The sequence below is a fragment of the Petaurus breviceps genome, unplaced genomic scaffold, assembly GCF_028583685.1.
Source record: "Petaurus breviceps papuanus isolate PSGF00001 unplaced genomic scaffold, PetGlider_PUasm1.0 178, whole genome shotgun sequence".
NCBI lineage: Eukaryota > Metazoa > Chordata > Mammalia > Diprotodontia > Petauridae > Petaurus > Petaurus breviceps.
Window position 1 is genome coordinate 35537161 of NW_027185777.1, and position 15473 is coordinate 35552633.

The window sequence follows — 15473 nt, forward strand, 5'->3', positions numbered from 1 at the left end:
ACAAAGATATGGAAATGAAAAACTCATGATTTTTCATTTCCTAGAGCTAATTAGTGGTGTTTTCTATAAAAATCAATAATCAAAATACCACATATAAAACGAATAAAAGACTTAAATCATCTGTAGAAAGATAACACTTGGGCAGCTAGATAGCACAGCGCAGTGAATAGAGTACCAGCCCTGGAGTCAAGAGGACTTGCATTCAAATCTGGCCTCAGGCACTTCACACTTACTAGCTATGTGACCTTGGGCAAGTTACTTAATCCCAATTGCCCTGCCTTCCCCCCTCAAAAAAAAAAAAAGGTAATGCTATGTAGCAAAAATGTAAGCAGGAATGCTACTGTGGTAAGTTTTAAAAAAGAAATGTCATAATAAGTATCATATCATTTGTAGCTTATAAGAGTTTTACATGTTGATGATTTTCTCATCAATTAGTATGATATAATCCTTACATGTTTAGTTATTGGGCTTTAAAATTACCTCATGACATGTATCTTTATAGAGCATCCTGGCTATGTCAGCCTGTTCACTGTCCGCTGTAATTAAAGACAGACATTACCCATTAACCAACAACCTAACAACACAAGTAAGCCAAATTAAAACATTTGATTTAGGGTATTCACATTATGCTTTTCAAAACTTAAGAAAACATAAGCAACTGTGCTATTTTAAACCAAATGTATTATTTAAGCCAAATTCCATTAAAAGATCAAAATGAACAAAAAAATTTTACAAAGTAAGATGTGTCAATTGTCTAGGTACAGAGTACTTTCCTGCCTAACCACATGTAGTTTAGGGATTTTTTCAAACTCTTGATTGACTAGGACATCTGTATTTAAAAAACACAAACAAACCAATTACAGAAGCAATCATAATCTGTTTATTATCTGTAACATTATAATACACATACGTGTGAGTAGCATTTTATAATTATGAAGTTCATATGCCCCAAATCCTCCCCTTACCTTCACTTTATCGCATATATCTTTACAACAACCTTAGGAGGTAGAAAATGAACATACTTCTATCCTCATTTTAGAGATGCAGAAATTCAGGTTCAGAGATGCTCAAGATTACATACTGCTATATGTAGCAGAGATGACATTTAAATTTGTGCCTTTTGGCTACAACTCTAGTGATCTTTCTATCATATCATGTGACTATAGTCAATTCATAAGCTATTTCTTTTGCCTTTAATTTTATTACCATTGCAATCAAATAGTCCAGCAACATATACCCTAACTTTGGTACTTTTATACACCTTAATATTTTATACATTTAAGGCATATACTTAAGGCTGTAACTAATCAACTAATGCTTTTTTCCACAGTAGTTTTAAAATGAAATACTTCCCTCTATTGGAAGTCTTATGATTTAAAAGAAAAAACAAAACGACTCAACCTCCATAGAAAATCACTGTGTTGTGAAGAAGAAGTTGAGCATCAGCTTTGAATTCTTCATAACTTCTGTACTTTCCTTCATTCACTTTCTGCAGAATACAAAAGCAAAATATAAAAAATTTATAAGAAAATATCTCTGTATTATGAGTTTACATTATGAAACCCTCAAGGACAGGGAGATCACAATGAAGGTAGAGGGACTTGTCTTTCTAACAGGTTCACATGGTGATAGATCACTTAATTTCCCAACTAGAATCTGAAAGTTGTCTGTGTACCATTAGACAAGGGTGAACATTTAAGAAATAAAATTGCATTTCACAGGCACTAATGATACATCCTACCAAGTCATTTTATGCCTGCCTGGCTGGACTGACCTTATAGTTCAAAAGGGTCTTAATCTACAAGTTACAGAGTGATAGAAAAATTGGGGCTTTCTACTAAAAAACTCTTATAGATGTGGAAACTGAGGCCTAAAAAGGTGAGATAAATTGCTCAAGGTCACAGATTGGCATTGGCAGATAGGGAACAAGAATTTAGGTCTTCAGACTGACAATCTGGTGATTTTTCTATCACATTTGCTTCTTAGGACTGAGGCTATGAGAAGGTTATTTAGTGTGGAGGCAGAAGCCCCAATTCCCTGATATGGGCCAGGTTTAGGAAATCAAATCAAGGGAATTCGCAGTTCACTTTAGTTTCTTTACCTGAACTAAATTTCTTTGAATTGCAAATTATTAATATCTTCTAGCTGTTTCATGGATTCAGAAGAGTCTGAGGGGGTTAGCACTGCTATTTATAGTATCTACAAATTTTTATGACTAACATTTATATCTAAAAAATTGGAAGTGAAACATGAAGAACGGATTTTTCAATAACCCTGATCTTAACTGGAAATATAATGGTTAATTTTCTTTGAGTTGTCATGGTGGAAAATTGCATAATTAATCATTAACATTCTGGGACCACAACAGTGGGTTATATCTCAGACCAAAAGAGAAATTCAATTCAACACATATCAATTAGGTGTCAATTATGTGCAAAGTACAATGGAATCTATCTTCTGGTAAAAATGCTTCATTTCATCTACCATCACTTTCTAACTTCCCGAGGAGGTGACACGGGAGGCAGACAGTTCTATGCAAAGATATAAGACCACTAAAACCTTAATAAAACAAATTATGAAATGTGCCTTCACATTTGATATATGTGATAAATATGAAAATGATTAACTTTTGATCATTACTTTAAAATTGTCTTTAATACTTCGAAAGATATTCTTTTATTTATGAGTTTTTTCAACCTGTAATGAATCAGATTACAACCACTTCCCACCTTTTAAAATTTATTTATTTTTTCTCTTCTTTTTTTTTTTTCTACTACCCACCTTCAGGGACTGACTGTGACCAACAAATGTGTACTGTGGTAGGTAACCCTCTCATGATAACCCTCTTCAAACTTACCTAGGCAGTTTCTTGAATGATATAAAGACAAGAGCCGAAGCCTTTCTGAAGAGGTAGGAGCTGCCTTATCTAGCACTTTGCTGGCCTAACCTTTCAGAATGCATGGTGTTCAGCTGTTAAGTGAGCACTGAGGGGTTCTTTAATCCCAGAGTCACAGGGTAGGATGGGACCCTGGAGACTCCTCTAGTCCTTCTGGTATATGAACAGGAATCTCTCTGACATCAACCAGCCTGTGCTTGAAGGCCTCTAGTGAAGGGGAAACTAATTCCTCCTTGAGATTGCCTTTTTCATGACTGAGAAGATCAAACTGTTAGAAAGTTTCTAAATCTACTCTTGGTAACTTCTACTGTACACATTACTCCTAGTTTTGTCCTCTGGGTTCAGGCAGAACAAATAAAATTCTCTTTCTCGTGACAACCCCTTAAGTACTTAAGTGTAGCTATCAAGTCCTCTTTCCCAGGCCTTAAATTCGTTCTTAGATGGCTTGCTTTCAAAGTCCTCACTCATCTTTGTTGCCTTTTTTCCCCCAGATGCTCTCCTTTCCTATCAATATCTTCCCTAAAATATGGTACCTATAGTTAAAAACAGTATAACAGATATGGTCTAATAAGGACAAAGCACATATGGATGTTTCCTCCTTCATCCTAGACACTATATATCTTTCTTGATGCAGCTTAAGAATACATTAGAGTTTTCTTGCAATTTTACCACAATTCCTCGATCTTGTTCTTGTGAAGTGGGTTTTTTTGAACCCAACTAAGTACATAAAACTATGTCTGTCCCTATAAAACTTCATTTTATTAGATCTGGTCCAGTGTTCTAGCTTATCATGATTTTTTTTTTTTAGATCCTGATGTGTACCAATTGCTCCTTATGGTTTTGTGTCTGATGAGCATACAAGTAAAAATAAAAAGGACACCAAAACCACCACTCTTACTGGCTGGCTAACGCTTCAATTTCAAAAACATTGTGAGCAGATACATTGCGTGGGGTGGGGGTTGGAATGTGACCTTACCTCTTGGATTGTAGGAACATCAACAGCTGAATGTACCAATCTTCTGTACATTGGGTGCTTATTGTCCTTCCCCTTTTTGTTTAGATCTATAGCCTATAAGAATTGTTAGAGAAACTTCAAAATGGGAGCAAAGGTAAAACATGAAAATCATCAACATGTAAAACTCAATATTTTAGGTCTATGAAGAAATTTTATCAAAAGTCTTTAAGATGTAGCTGAAGAATGCACATACTGCACTGAGTGCTTTATAAATGGAATTCTTGATTTTAATAGTAAGAATAGTTGTTTTAATGATCCTAGAAAATCTCAACTTAGTTCTAAATACTAATTGCTGATTATTAAAAAAAACACTAATACCCTTTAATAGAACTTAAAGCAAATCATGTTTCAAATCTAAAGTATATGATAAAAAATGACAGACTCAAAAATTAAAACTGAAAAGACAGCTAAAAGCCTAAGAACAATTATTTAGTACAAGCAGCAAAAGCACTGATTTTCACATTTTCTACTGTTTTGTATAATAATAGTTGCCACTTAATTTGTTAATTTCTTCAAAGCTAACTTAAAAAAAAATCTGGGGGGTGGAAAGGAAGGAAGAGAAGGGAGGAATGAGAGATTCCCTAGTAGAACTCACCCGCTCCTTCATGCGGGAGACAATGAATCTCAGGTATGTGCTCATCTCCTGCTTGCTTGTATTTTTTTTCTTAATACTCTGTTCAACAACAACCAAAAGTATTTAATGACAAATCTGCTCTTTTACATATATGTTTACAAATATAAAAACTGTCTGCAATACTCATTTAAAAATGCAATATTTTTGCATAATTAAAAAATCTAACTCTAAAAGCAATAATCAGGCTAAAAGTAAAATGTATGCTGCATTTTACTAAGGACTTTAAAGAAACATTTTATTCGTAAGAGTATGTACATTTTTATGTGTGTGTGTGTGCGCGCGTGCTTGTGTGTATTTTGGTGAGGCAATCAGGGTTAAGTGACTTGCCCAGGGTCACACCAGCTAAGTGTCAAGTGTCTGAGGTCAAATTTGAACTCAAGTCCTCCTGACTCCAAAGCTGGTGCTCTATCCATTGTGCCACATAACTGCTCCTGTAATATTCTTAAAAGAGCATGTATTTGCAGGGCTTCATGTGAAAGTAACAGAACCCCAAATGTAGAATTATTCAGCTAATTAAAAATGTGAATATAAAAAGCCTTTTAGCAAACAGCTCAAGGTATAAAGTTTTATTGGTATCTTCTGTTGTTTTTTTAATGACTCTTTCTACAATATACCTCTCCACAATAGAGACTTCCCTTATAAGAAAGAAAAAGAGCTAATGAAAACGGTTGCCCATAGCAACTATAATGGTGAATTTTCATACAGATACTTAAATTTATTTTAAAAATGCTAATTCTTTAGCAATTTTGAAGTGAAATACTTTCCTCTTTATACAGTCAGAAGACTCTAGAAGGAAAAAAAAAACTATTCAACAAAGAAATACTTTTCAGTGTTGTTTTAGTTTATATTATTGCAGTAGATTGCAAATTGTTCTCTAGGCTCTGCTTTTTTGTTGTTCTTTATTAGTTCATACAAGTCTTTATATATTTCTCTGAATTCCTTATTTCTGTCCTTTCCTCCAGTACAGTATATACCATTATGGTAAATTTAATTATACTTATATACAATTTGTTTGGCTAGTCCCTAATTAATGAACACTTACTCTATTTTCAGTTTTTTGATATTACAAAAAGTGCTATTATGAATACATGGGACTTTTCTGATTTTGACCTCCTAAGGGACTGTTGGATCTTGCATATGCTGTCAGATGTGGTCCTTGTGCTTTGTTTAAAAAGGATTCAAGCGGGAAGGAGGAAGTGACAGGATATAACAAGGGATGACTGCTGTAAAAAATGATAGTAATAAAAAATCCAAAAAGGCCAGTTTAGTGATGTTTCTTGCATGATTCCAAATTATTATCTACAATACTTGGATCATTTTATAGTTCCACTAACAGTGCATTCAACATGGCATAGTTCTTTCACTATCTTTGGCAATTTGATGAGTATGAGACAATATCTTGTTCTTTTAACTTGTATTTCTTTTATTAGTGATTTTGTACATTCTCTTCAACATGATGATAGTTTGAATTAAACTTTTTTTCTTTCAGAAAACTGTGTGCATCCTTTGAATACGTATCTTTTGGGGAATGGCTCAGACTTATTTGTCAATTTCCTATTTATTTTGAATATCAGAGTTTTACCAGAGACACATGATGCAGATTTTCCACATTAATTTCTTTTCTTATTCTGACTGCATTTTATGAGCAAAGCTTTTTAATAGAAATTAAACATCTCTTTTGTCTATAGTGTCTACATCCCTCTAGCTACACCCCCATTCACTGCACCTCCTGTCACATAATTCTGAAAGGGTCCCGCTTCTTTATTCTTATTTTTTAAAATGATGTATCCTTTAAGGTGGGATTGCTTATTCTCCTCTTGGGAGTTTATTGTAACATATATTATTTTTAATCTTATTTTCTGCCAAACATTCTTCTAGTTTTACTAGAATTTGTTGTTGTTGTTGAATAGGGAGGATCTTTCTTCCAGTGTTTGTGTTCTTGGGCTGTTTTATAAAAATCAAATATTAGGTTATAGTGTTCGTCTAACTTCTAGTCTTCCTTATCTAGTTGTCTCACTGATCTAGTTTCTATTTTAAAACCAGCACACATAGTTTTGATGGCTGCTGGTTTGTAATATAATCTGAGAATCAGCAACAATAAGTCCTTCTCATTTTATTTCTTTTCATAATTTCCATAGAGATTATAGACATTTTGTACTTCAAAGTGAATCTTGTCAATATTCTGCCTAGTTTTACATGATTTCTTAGTAATCTGTTTGGAATAATACTAAGTATGCAAATTAATTTAGTTGGCGTTACCTATTAATACCCTTTGTCTTTATCATTAAAACCCAAATCTTTGTCATTTGTGATATATGCGAATTAAGAAAAATAAAGATTCTGTACATAAATTCACCAAATTAATTTTGTCACTATATTCACTATAAATTTCAACTTTTATTATTGTGGTCTTAAATACCATTTGTTTTTATTTTATTTGCTACAGAAGTCACTCTTACTGAAGGGGAAAAAGGACAAATGTCTACCACTGGAGAATTCAGAAACCTATCTTTTATTTTTGCTTTTTGGAGGGGGAAAGGCAGGGCAATGGGGGTTAAGTGACTTATCCAAGGTCACATGGCTAGTAAGTGTTAAATGTCTGAGGCAGGATTTGAACTCAGGTCCTCCCAACTCCAGGGCCGGTGCTCTTTTCCCTGTGCCACCTTGCTGTTCCTAATCTTATCCTTTATTTCTCAACATATTTCTACTTTAAACAAAAACACAAATTTCCATCCTTACTTCAGCAAAATCTAGAAGACATCACTTATTCCAGTACCTAATGCACAGCATGGCACGTGGTAGGCACTTAACAAGTACATGTTGGGTTGATCACAACAACTCTGTTCTTTGTTCACACCATCCCCTTCAATCCCTCAATCCCCAAATTCTTTCCCAGACCATCACCCTTGCACTAACTACATTCTCCCTTTCCATCTTGAACCACTAGTGAACCAGTCCAAATCTACTCTGTCCTCTTCTCAGGCCCGCACCACTTAACCCATATCACCCATCCTCCTACTGAGCCTCAGCCCATCACTTTCCTCTCACTACCACCATCTACTGTTTTTGTTTATAAGTATGAGGTGTAGAATGAAGCTGAAGTAGTCATGAAATGGGGCTAACCAATTCTAATACAAATGTATGCTATATAACCTTCATAGGGTCATTACTATGATAAAAGAATCCTTATATACTTTCCTAATTAACTTACTGTCTCACTCACCATAGTGGCTCTTCTAGACCTTTCTATCTCTCTTCAACCCTCCCATGGCTCCTCTTCCCCTTACCTTCTCAGCTGAGAAACTTACTTCATATTTCTCAGAAAAAATTAAGGCCCTGTGCCAAGACCTCCCTGTTCTCCCCTTGTCCTCATTCACCCATCTCACATAACGAGGGAGCCCTGGTCCTTGTCAAAGTAAACCCCTCCACATGTACATGGTATTCTATTCCATCCTGTTTACCCCAGCAGATGGTCCCCTCTATAATCCCCAATATCTCTCATCTTCTGACTGCTTTCCCACAGCTCACAAACATGCACAAAATTCCATTATCAAAAAGATCCTCACTAGAGGCCCTTATCTTCCTCCCTTTCGTGGATGAACTTGAGAAGGCCATCCACTTCTTTTCCTCTCACTTTCTTTTTTAATTCTCTGGAGTCTGGCTTCTAATTTCATTGATCATTCAACCAAAACTGCTCTCTCCAAAATTGTTAATGATCTCTTAATTTCCAAACCTAATGGTCTTTTCTCAGCTTTCATCCTTGACTTCTCCGTAGCCCCTGCACTGTGGATTATCTCCTTCTTGATACTTTCTTCTCTTATGGTTTCTGTGACACTATCTCCTTCAGGTTCTCTTCCTGTCTGATTGTTCCTTCTGTTTCCTTTACTGAGGCTTTATTCTGGTCTGTTAACTGTGGCTGTCCCACAGGGCACTGTCTGGGGCTGGCGTTCTGGTCTCCCTAGATATTTGGTGATCTCATCAGCTCCCATGAATTCAATTACCACCTCTAAGCTAATGATCCTCCAAACTACTTATCTAGCCCTAATCTCTCTACTGACGTCCAGTCTTGCACTTCCAGCTACCACTGGACACCCAGGAGTGGATGTTATATAGACACTGCACACTTAGCCATGCCCAAGACTAATAATTATCTTCCCTCACAAATTCTCCCCTCTTCTTAATTTCCCTATTCATATTGAGGGACATACCATCCTCCTAATCATCTATCTAGGCTCACAACCTAGTGGCCCCTACAACTCCTCCCACATCCTATAATCTGTTGACAAACCCTGTGGATTCTATCTTGCCCCTTCTTTTCTCTGACACTGCCATCACCATGGTGCAAGCTCTCATAACCTGATTCCTGGACTATTAAAACAATTGGTTGTTGTTGGTTGGTCTCCTGGCCACATGTCTCTCCTCAATTCAATTCAATCTCCACTCAGCTGTTGAAGCGATCTACCTCAAGCACAAGTTGGAGCATCTACTTAACTGCCTCACAAAATAAACTTCTGTGCCTCCCTTTAACCTCCAGGATCAAAGCCTGCCCACCCTCCCCCAAGCTTTCTAGTGTTTTCAGCATTATTATCTCATTTGATCCTCACTACAACTTAGGGAAATAGGTCCTTTAGTTTATAGATAAGGAAACTGAGGCGAACAGAGGTGAAGTGACTTGTCGAGAGTCAGAGCCAGGAAATATTTGAAGTCAAATTTGAATTCAAGTCTTCCTGACTATTCTTAGGAGCATAAACTCTCTATTACTCCAATTCCCCAAAATTCTGAATCAATCACTTTAACTTACTACAATGATCCAAAAATTATCACATCATAAATCATATAAAAACATATGGCGGCACTTATAATGGTAATCTTATATAAGATTAATTGAAAACAAAACACATATAATCTATGTGGCCTCCAGCTTTGAGATTATGATTCTTTTTAAAAGGTTACATATCAGTCAAGGTAAAAATACACTCTGTTTTTTAAGGTTCTGTGAATAAAATAATACAAAGGAACTTACTTAAAGATTCCAACCACATACTCTATTCAACCATTCTCATCATAGGGGGAGCTCAATTATTTCCCTTTCTGAACCAGTTCTGAACAGACCTCTACCTTCTGAATTCTTTGCTTGACCTGAACTTGTACCCAATTTGAACAATTCAAGCTTCAGGGAACTCTACAGAGTTTTGTGAGAATGAGGGCGCTGTGACTGCAATTCTAGGAATGGCTATGCCATTATGTTGCTATATGTATCCTGTTTCCAAAATATAAATTCAGGGGAAGATGGGGATGTTTTTTCTCTTCAGTCCCCCAAACATAAACACATAGAATGTTTCTCTCTGTGAGACTGTAATAAGTCTCCTTTTGTTGTGTTTCAAAGTCAGAGACCTAGAAAATAGTGCAACCTGACATTTTCCTAAGGTCAAAAATCATAGAAGAGTATATACAATATGTAATATATGTAATAGAATCAATTGTCGAAGTATATTTCAACTGTACTTTGTTTGAAACTAAAGAAACCATACTAAATCACTTTTGAAACCTTACAGAAATCCACTATTTTAAACTTTAAGATCAGGTACCATATAAAAATTTCTTCATGTAATTGCATAGCTTAAATAAAGGTCTTTTCAATTTCTACTTTCATTACAATGGAAACCAAAATCTAGAAGTAAAAAAGCCCAGTGTTATATCATCACAATGTTTACATTCTAATTTGTATACCTTTAAAACAATTTAAATGACTTATAAATTCAGCATTACAGAGACAGATATTTTAAATGTGGCAATTCTCAGATTTACCTCCTTAGAAAACCCACAAAATAAGAGCAATATTTATATCATGCAAACTACGGACATGACTTTCAAAAATTTAAATAATATGCAATAAAAACTTGATTTTGAATGAGTTTGAAATTGTTTTCATCTGTTATAGAAAGGATGCTAGCTAGATAAGGCTATTTTCATCCAAGTCCAATTCAAGAGGTTGACTTAGATATGTCTATGAAAGATGGAAATAAAAAGATTTGAGTAAGAGGGTCTCAGGACTGTGAAAATAAAATAAATTCTCCACCAGAATTAAACTAGTTTCAGTTTCTGAACAGACTGTTTTAATTGCTACCTTCCCTTCTCCTGCCCCCAATCTATTAGAACAGCATCCTCATGTAATGCTTTAAGAAGAATTTTATAACTTATCCTTACAAAGTCCAACTTAAATTTCTTGCAGAGAAAACTAAACATAGAACCTACACTCTAGCTGAAAGGTTACAATAAAAAGTAAATCCCCTTCTGTAAATATCTTAAAAATTATTCTTGAAGTTAGTGTAAGTGGTTAAGTGCTCTCAGAACTCTATCTCCCCACAATAAAGAATTCATCTTTAATAGACAAAAAAATTTACAAAAGCAAAATGCAGATAGGGTTTCTTGTCTGAAATGATATTAACAGTCTTTCTTTTCAGGTCTTAGTAACTAACATTTTCCAATGGATCTTTGTTTAAGCGAGGTAAAGCCATAGATATACTTAGGAGTTTTCTTCTATGATTCTATACATTTACATAATTTGTATTGTGCAGACAACCAAGGCTAAATGTATGTGTATTTTATGGGCAGCTAGGTGGAGCTGTAGGGCATAGAGTGCCAGACCTGAAGTCAGGAAGATTCACCTTCCTCAGTTCAAACCTGGCCTCAGATACTTACTAGCTGGGTGAACCTGGGCAAGTCACTTAATTCTGTTTGCCTCAGTTTCCTCATCTGCAAAATAAGCTAGAAAAGGAAATGGCAAATCACTCCAGTATATTTGCTAAGAAAACCCCAGATGGGGTCAGGAAGAGATAGGTAGTAATGAAACAACAACAAACATGCATTATGCTTATGTTTCATAAATTATTTAGCTAAACATGAGTAACCTTTTATTTTCTAGGTTTAATTTCAACCATCCTGATGCATGAGTTTATTTATAATTATTTTCCTCTTATTTCTCCTACTTAGAAATAAAAATTAAATTATAACAAAAGATAGAAAAATAGGTCTCTGATAGTCATAGTAAAAAAATACATTAGCACACACTAAAATCAGTTTTACATTAAATTATTTTTCTTCCCTGACATTATATGATGAAAATAATTTAAAAAAATTTTCTTCCACTTTGGTGATTAGTTTTATAAAGACAAAAATGTGGTTTTTCAGCATTGTATTTAATTATTAATTAAATATAAATAAATAAATAATAAATAAGATTAATAAAAATAAGTAAGACTGGTATCAGCAGTATTTTCCACTTCTTTGCCTCCAAAGTAATGCTATTATGATAAGTAAATGGCAATAAAACCTCATGTGATTACACACTTCAGAAAAAGAACTCTGTTCATATACATGTTATTTTAATTACTATGAAAATCCTGGATTTTCATATTATGTGGATTCATATACTATGTGTACTGGACAAGGAATACTGCAAAATGAAGTTTTCTCCTTCATTGTTACATTAGTAAAGTTTATTACTAAGATTTTTAAGTGATTTTTGTTCTTAAGGCTTTTCCATTTTATTTTAAAATGTAATATTTGGTCCTGTTCTTGTGATCTTGTATGCCACCCTTTTTAATTGAAAAGCTTAGAGATAGAAAGTAGTATTATTAAAGGATCCAAAAGATAAGAACATTTAAGTGCTACATTTTTTCCATTTCTAGTTCCAAGATAAAAGTATGAACATTAAAAGAATCTTAAGAATGATCAACATGATGTCTGTCACACAATAAAGCAGATGATTCACTTAAGCCTACTTAGACCTCTGCTGATGTGGAAATGTGGAGGACAGAGCAGTAAGGTAGAAAAAGCACTGGCTCTGGCGTGAGAGAACTCATTCTGATGCTGATATTTGCTACCTGTGTAACCTTGGATGTGTCAGTTATCTCACTTGGGTATGTCTCCTTGTTTGTAATATCAAGTTGTGGGCTCAATGGTCTCTGAAGTAGATTCTAGTTCCTCATGAACTCACTAGATTAAACATTAAGCACAGGGCTAAGAACTGATTTAGTCTGGGGTCTGTTGCTAACATTGTATAACCTATAAACCACTTAAGATTTTCAGTTACTTATGTGAAAAACGATTATACCTCAATGAGAAAGCATGGAACAAATTCATGAGTAAAAAACAGTTAAAAATTAACAGAATATCTTAATTTTATAAAAATGCCATCCATGTTTTTGTTATTTTTGTTTATTTTCCTAAGAATCAAACACCTCTTCCTTTTGGTAAGTTAGATTTCACAGAAATTAACACAAACTCCTGGGCTGGCCACTTAAAAAAAATGCTGCAGTAGTTTTGTTTTTTTTTTCATGGGAGGCTCTTAAAGGAAGGTCTAGTTGTAGTTGGATTCTAATAAAGATCCAGTAACCTCATAATACAGTAGGATAGTAGTCAGAGAAGTCAAAATGTTAAATGAGATTATGACTTTTGGTTTAGGTGTAGAATCAAAATTTTAAAAAAGTCTATGAAATTCAGATTTTAAATTATTAAAAATTTTCCTCTAGTTTCAATTTCTACAAAATTCTCCATCACTCCCTGTCCTACAGTCTGTTGTTCCACTGTAGTTTATTTCTGGGCTAAGTCAATTCTCAATAATGAAAAAATTCTTCACTGGGATAGAGTATTTCTTAGTTCATAAAAGTACACTGGGAATAGTGATACTTGTGTGTTCAATTGTTTGGATAAATTATTTCTAGCAACTTAAGTTACCCCTTACATTTAAAAGGTATTTTTCATTGGTCTAATATTAAAGTAATATTAGATTTATATAGTGATCTGAACTTCTTATATTATAGCGTGGAGTACAGTGTTATAATTTTATTGTATTAATAAATGGTCATAAAACCAAGTTAGGATTACTTGCATGGATTTCACTTGGGCTACATTATATGTAAGAGAACTAGTTTGGGAAGAAAAAACTTACAAATCATTGTTGGTTATCCAAGTCATACCCCCAAAATTTCCAAAATGACTTAGGTAAAGTTATTTTAAAAGAACCTAAAATCCCTAATTTTGAGTTTGCATTTAAATGGAAAAACTGTTAAGAAATTAGTTGAAATTTCCTTAAAGTTAAAGGAACAAAATTCATCTGCATAAGAGTACACATAAATATTAAGAGGATGGAAGAAAAAAGGCAGCAAACTTGCTGCCTCAAAATGTTTAAACAAGTAGGTCTCAGCTAGAGAATTCAGTATACTTGTGAGCTTTATATGCATTTAAGAATAGTTTGAGAGCTTTGCAAGAGAAATTCTAAACTCCCTTCTATCTGCAAGAGGGTGCTAGCTATATATTTTACTGAGTACAGAAGAAGATAAGCTTTCTTGTACCCTCTCGTTTCTTATAATTCTCTTTCTAGTCAGAAGTGCAGAGAGATAGAGAAGAATATGCTTAAGGGCACTTAAAGTCTGAAATTTTATAGAACAGAATACCACAGCATCAATTTCCTCTTTGAAGGTATTATCTACAGAGTGACTGGAGACAAACTGGTCTATTGGTATGGCATAAATGTGCACTTTCCTTACTTCTGTCTCTGAGAATCTTTGAACAGAGGTCAAATGCTACAACCTGCAAGAAGGGGGGGGGGGTAAAGGAGGAATAGTGGGATAGGGAAGGAAAAGCTCTCAGGACTTCCTTACAACAACCCATTTTGTTCATTCATAGAAGACAAAAGAAAATGGCTACAACAAAACACCATTGGGGTTTTTGCACTTGCATATACATACCTACAAATACACATACTATAACCATGTAATTTAGAACGTGAGGTTATCTTTTTGTCTAAGTATTTATTGAGATATTACATAATAAAAACAATCTCCTTTCCAAAATTCAAATAAGGGAAAAAAAACTTTCTCATAGACTACAATAGTTTTAAGAAAATGAACAAAGACTGAATGTTATATTCCATTACCAAAACATGAAGAAAGCCATTTCCCAAATATTTGCTGCATGGCTTTTTCTATTATAAAACAAAATGTCAATTAAGCATTCAGAAACTACATTACAACAGAAATCCAGGGAGTTTATAAAATGAAGGCCAAAAAGAAATTCACAAAAGTAGGTATTTCAAAGTAGGATGTCAAAAAGAGATACTTCCTAGAGTTGTGATATAATAAATTATCACAAAAACTGATTTTAAATTATTTTAAAAATAATTATTGGCCATATATACACATATATTCATATTTATATTTTTGACTTGCTCTTTTTTTTGGGGGGGGTGTTGAAGAATCTTTTTTTCCCCATGAATGTACTGAATAATAAATATAGACCTGTTGCATACATATATAAGGTCATCCAATAGTATACATTTAAAATATTCATACACTTTTTAAACATTTATTTTAAAATAAAATTTTGAATTCAAAATTTTCTGCCTCCCTTTCCCCTCCCAATTTGATGTAAGTTATATGGCAGTGTATTTTAAGACATCTGAGAGAACTAGGTATGCAAGACAAGGCTGCTTGGACTGAATGTATTCACCCGACTGACAAATTGGTGATAAAAACCTTCTACTTCCTTTTCCCTCTCACTTTCTTAACTCTCTTGAGTTTGGCTTTCTCATGATTCAACTGCCCTCTCTAAAATTACCAATAATCTCTTAATTGAAAAATCTAATGGCCTTTTCTCAATCCTTATCTTTCAAAATATCTTTGCAGTCTTTGATGCTATTGTTCATCTTCTCCTTGATTCTTCTCTTGAGGTTTTTGATACTCTGCTCCCTCCAAGTTCTCCTACTTGTCTGACCACTTCTCAGTCTTTTTTGCTACATCTTTATATAGGTCATTCCCACTAACCATGGGTATCCCCTCCCCAAGCCTCTGCCTTGGGCCTCCTTATCTTTTCCTTCTATATGTGGTAATCTCATCAGCTCCCATGGATTCAACTATTATTTTTAT

The 15473-nt window shown here is 34.2% G+C and overlaps 1 protein-coding gene across 6 annotated transcripts in view; it reads right to left on the bottom strand.

The window, feature by feature from the left end:
- The window catches only part of ZMYND11 (zinc finger MYND-type containing 11), a 175763-nt gene that overhangs the window by 28651 nt on the left and 131639 nt on the right, over positions 1–15473 (bottom strand). For all 6 annotated transcript variants that reach the window (XR_011168056.1, XM_069086556.1, XM_069086555.1 and 3 more), the window contains exons 5-8: positions 4507–4584; positions 3873–3965; positions 1402–1489; positions 481–536 (exon numbers count right to left, since the gene is read on the bottom strand). Coding sequence is in view for 5 of the 6 variants with exons in the window: in XM_069086556.1 (XP_068942657.1) it covers positions 481–536; positions 1402–1489; positions 3873–3965; positions 4507–4584 (315 nt within the window). In the remaining variant the exon portion in view is untranslated. The remainder of the gene's footprint in view (positions 1–480; positions 537–1401; positions 1490–3872; positions 3966–4506; positions 4585–15473) is intronic.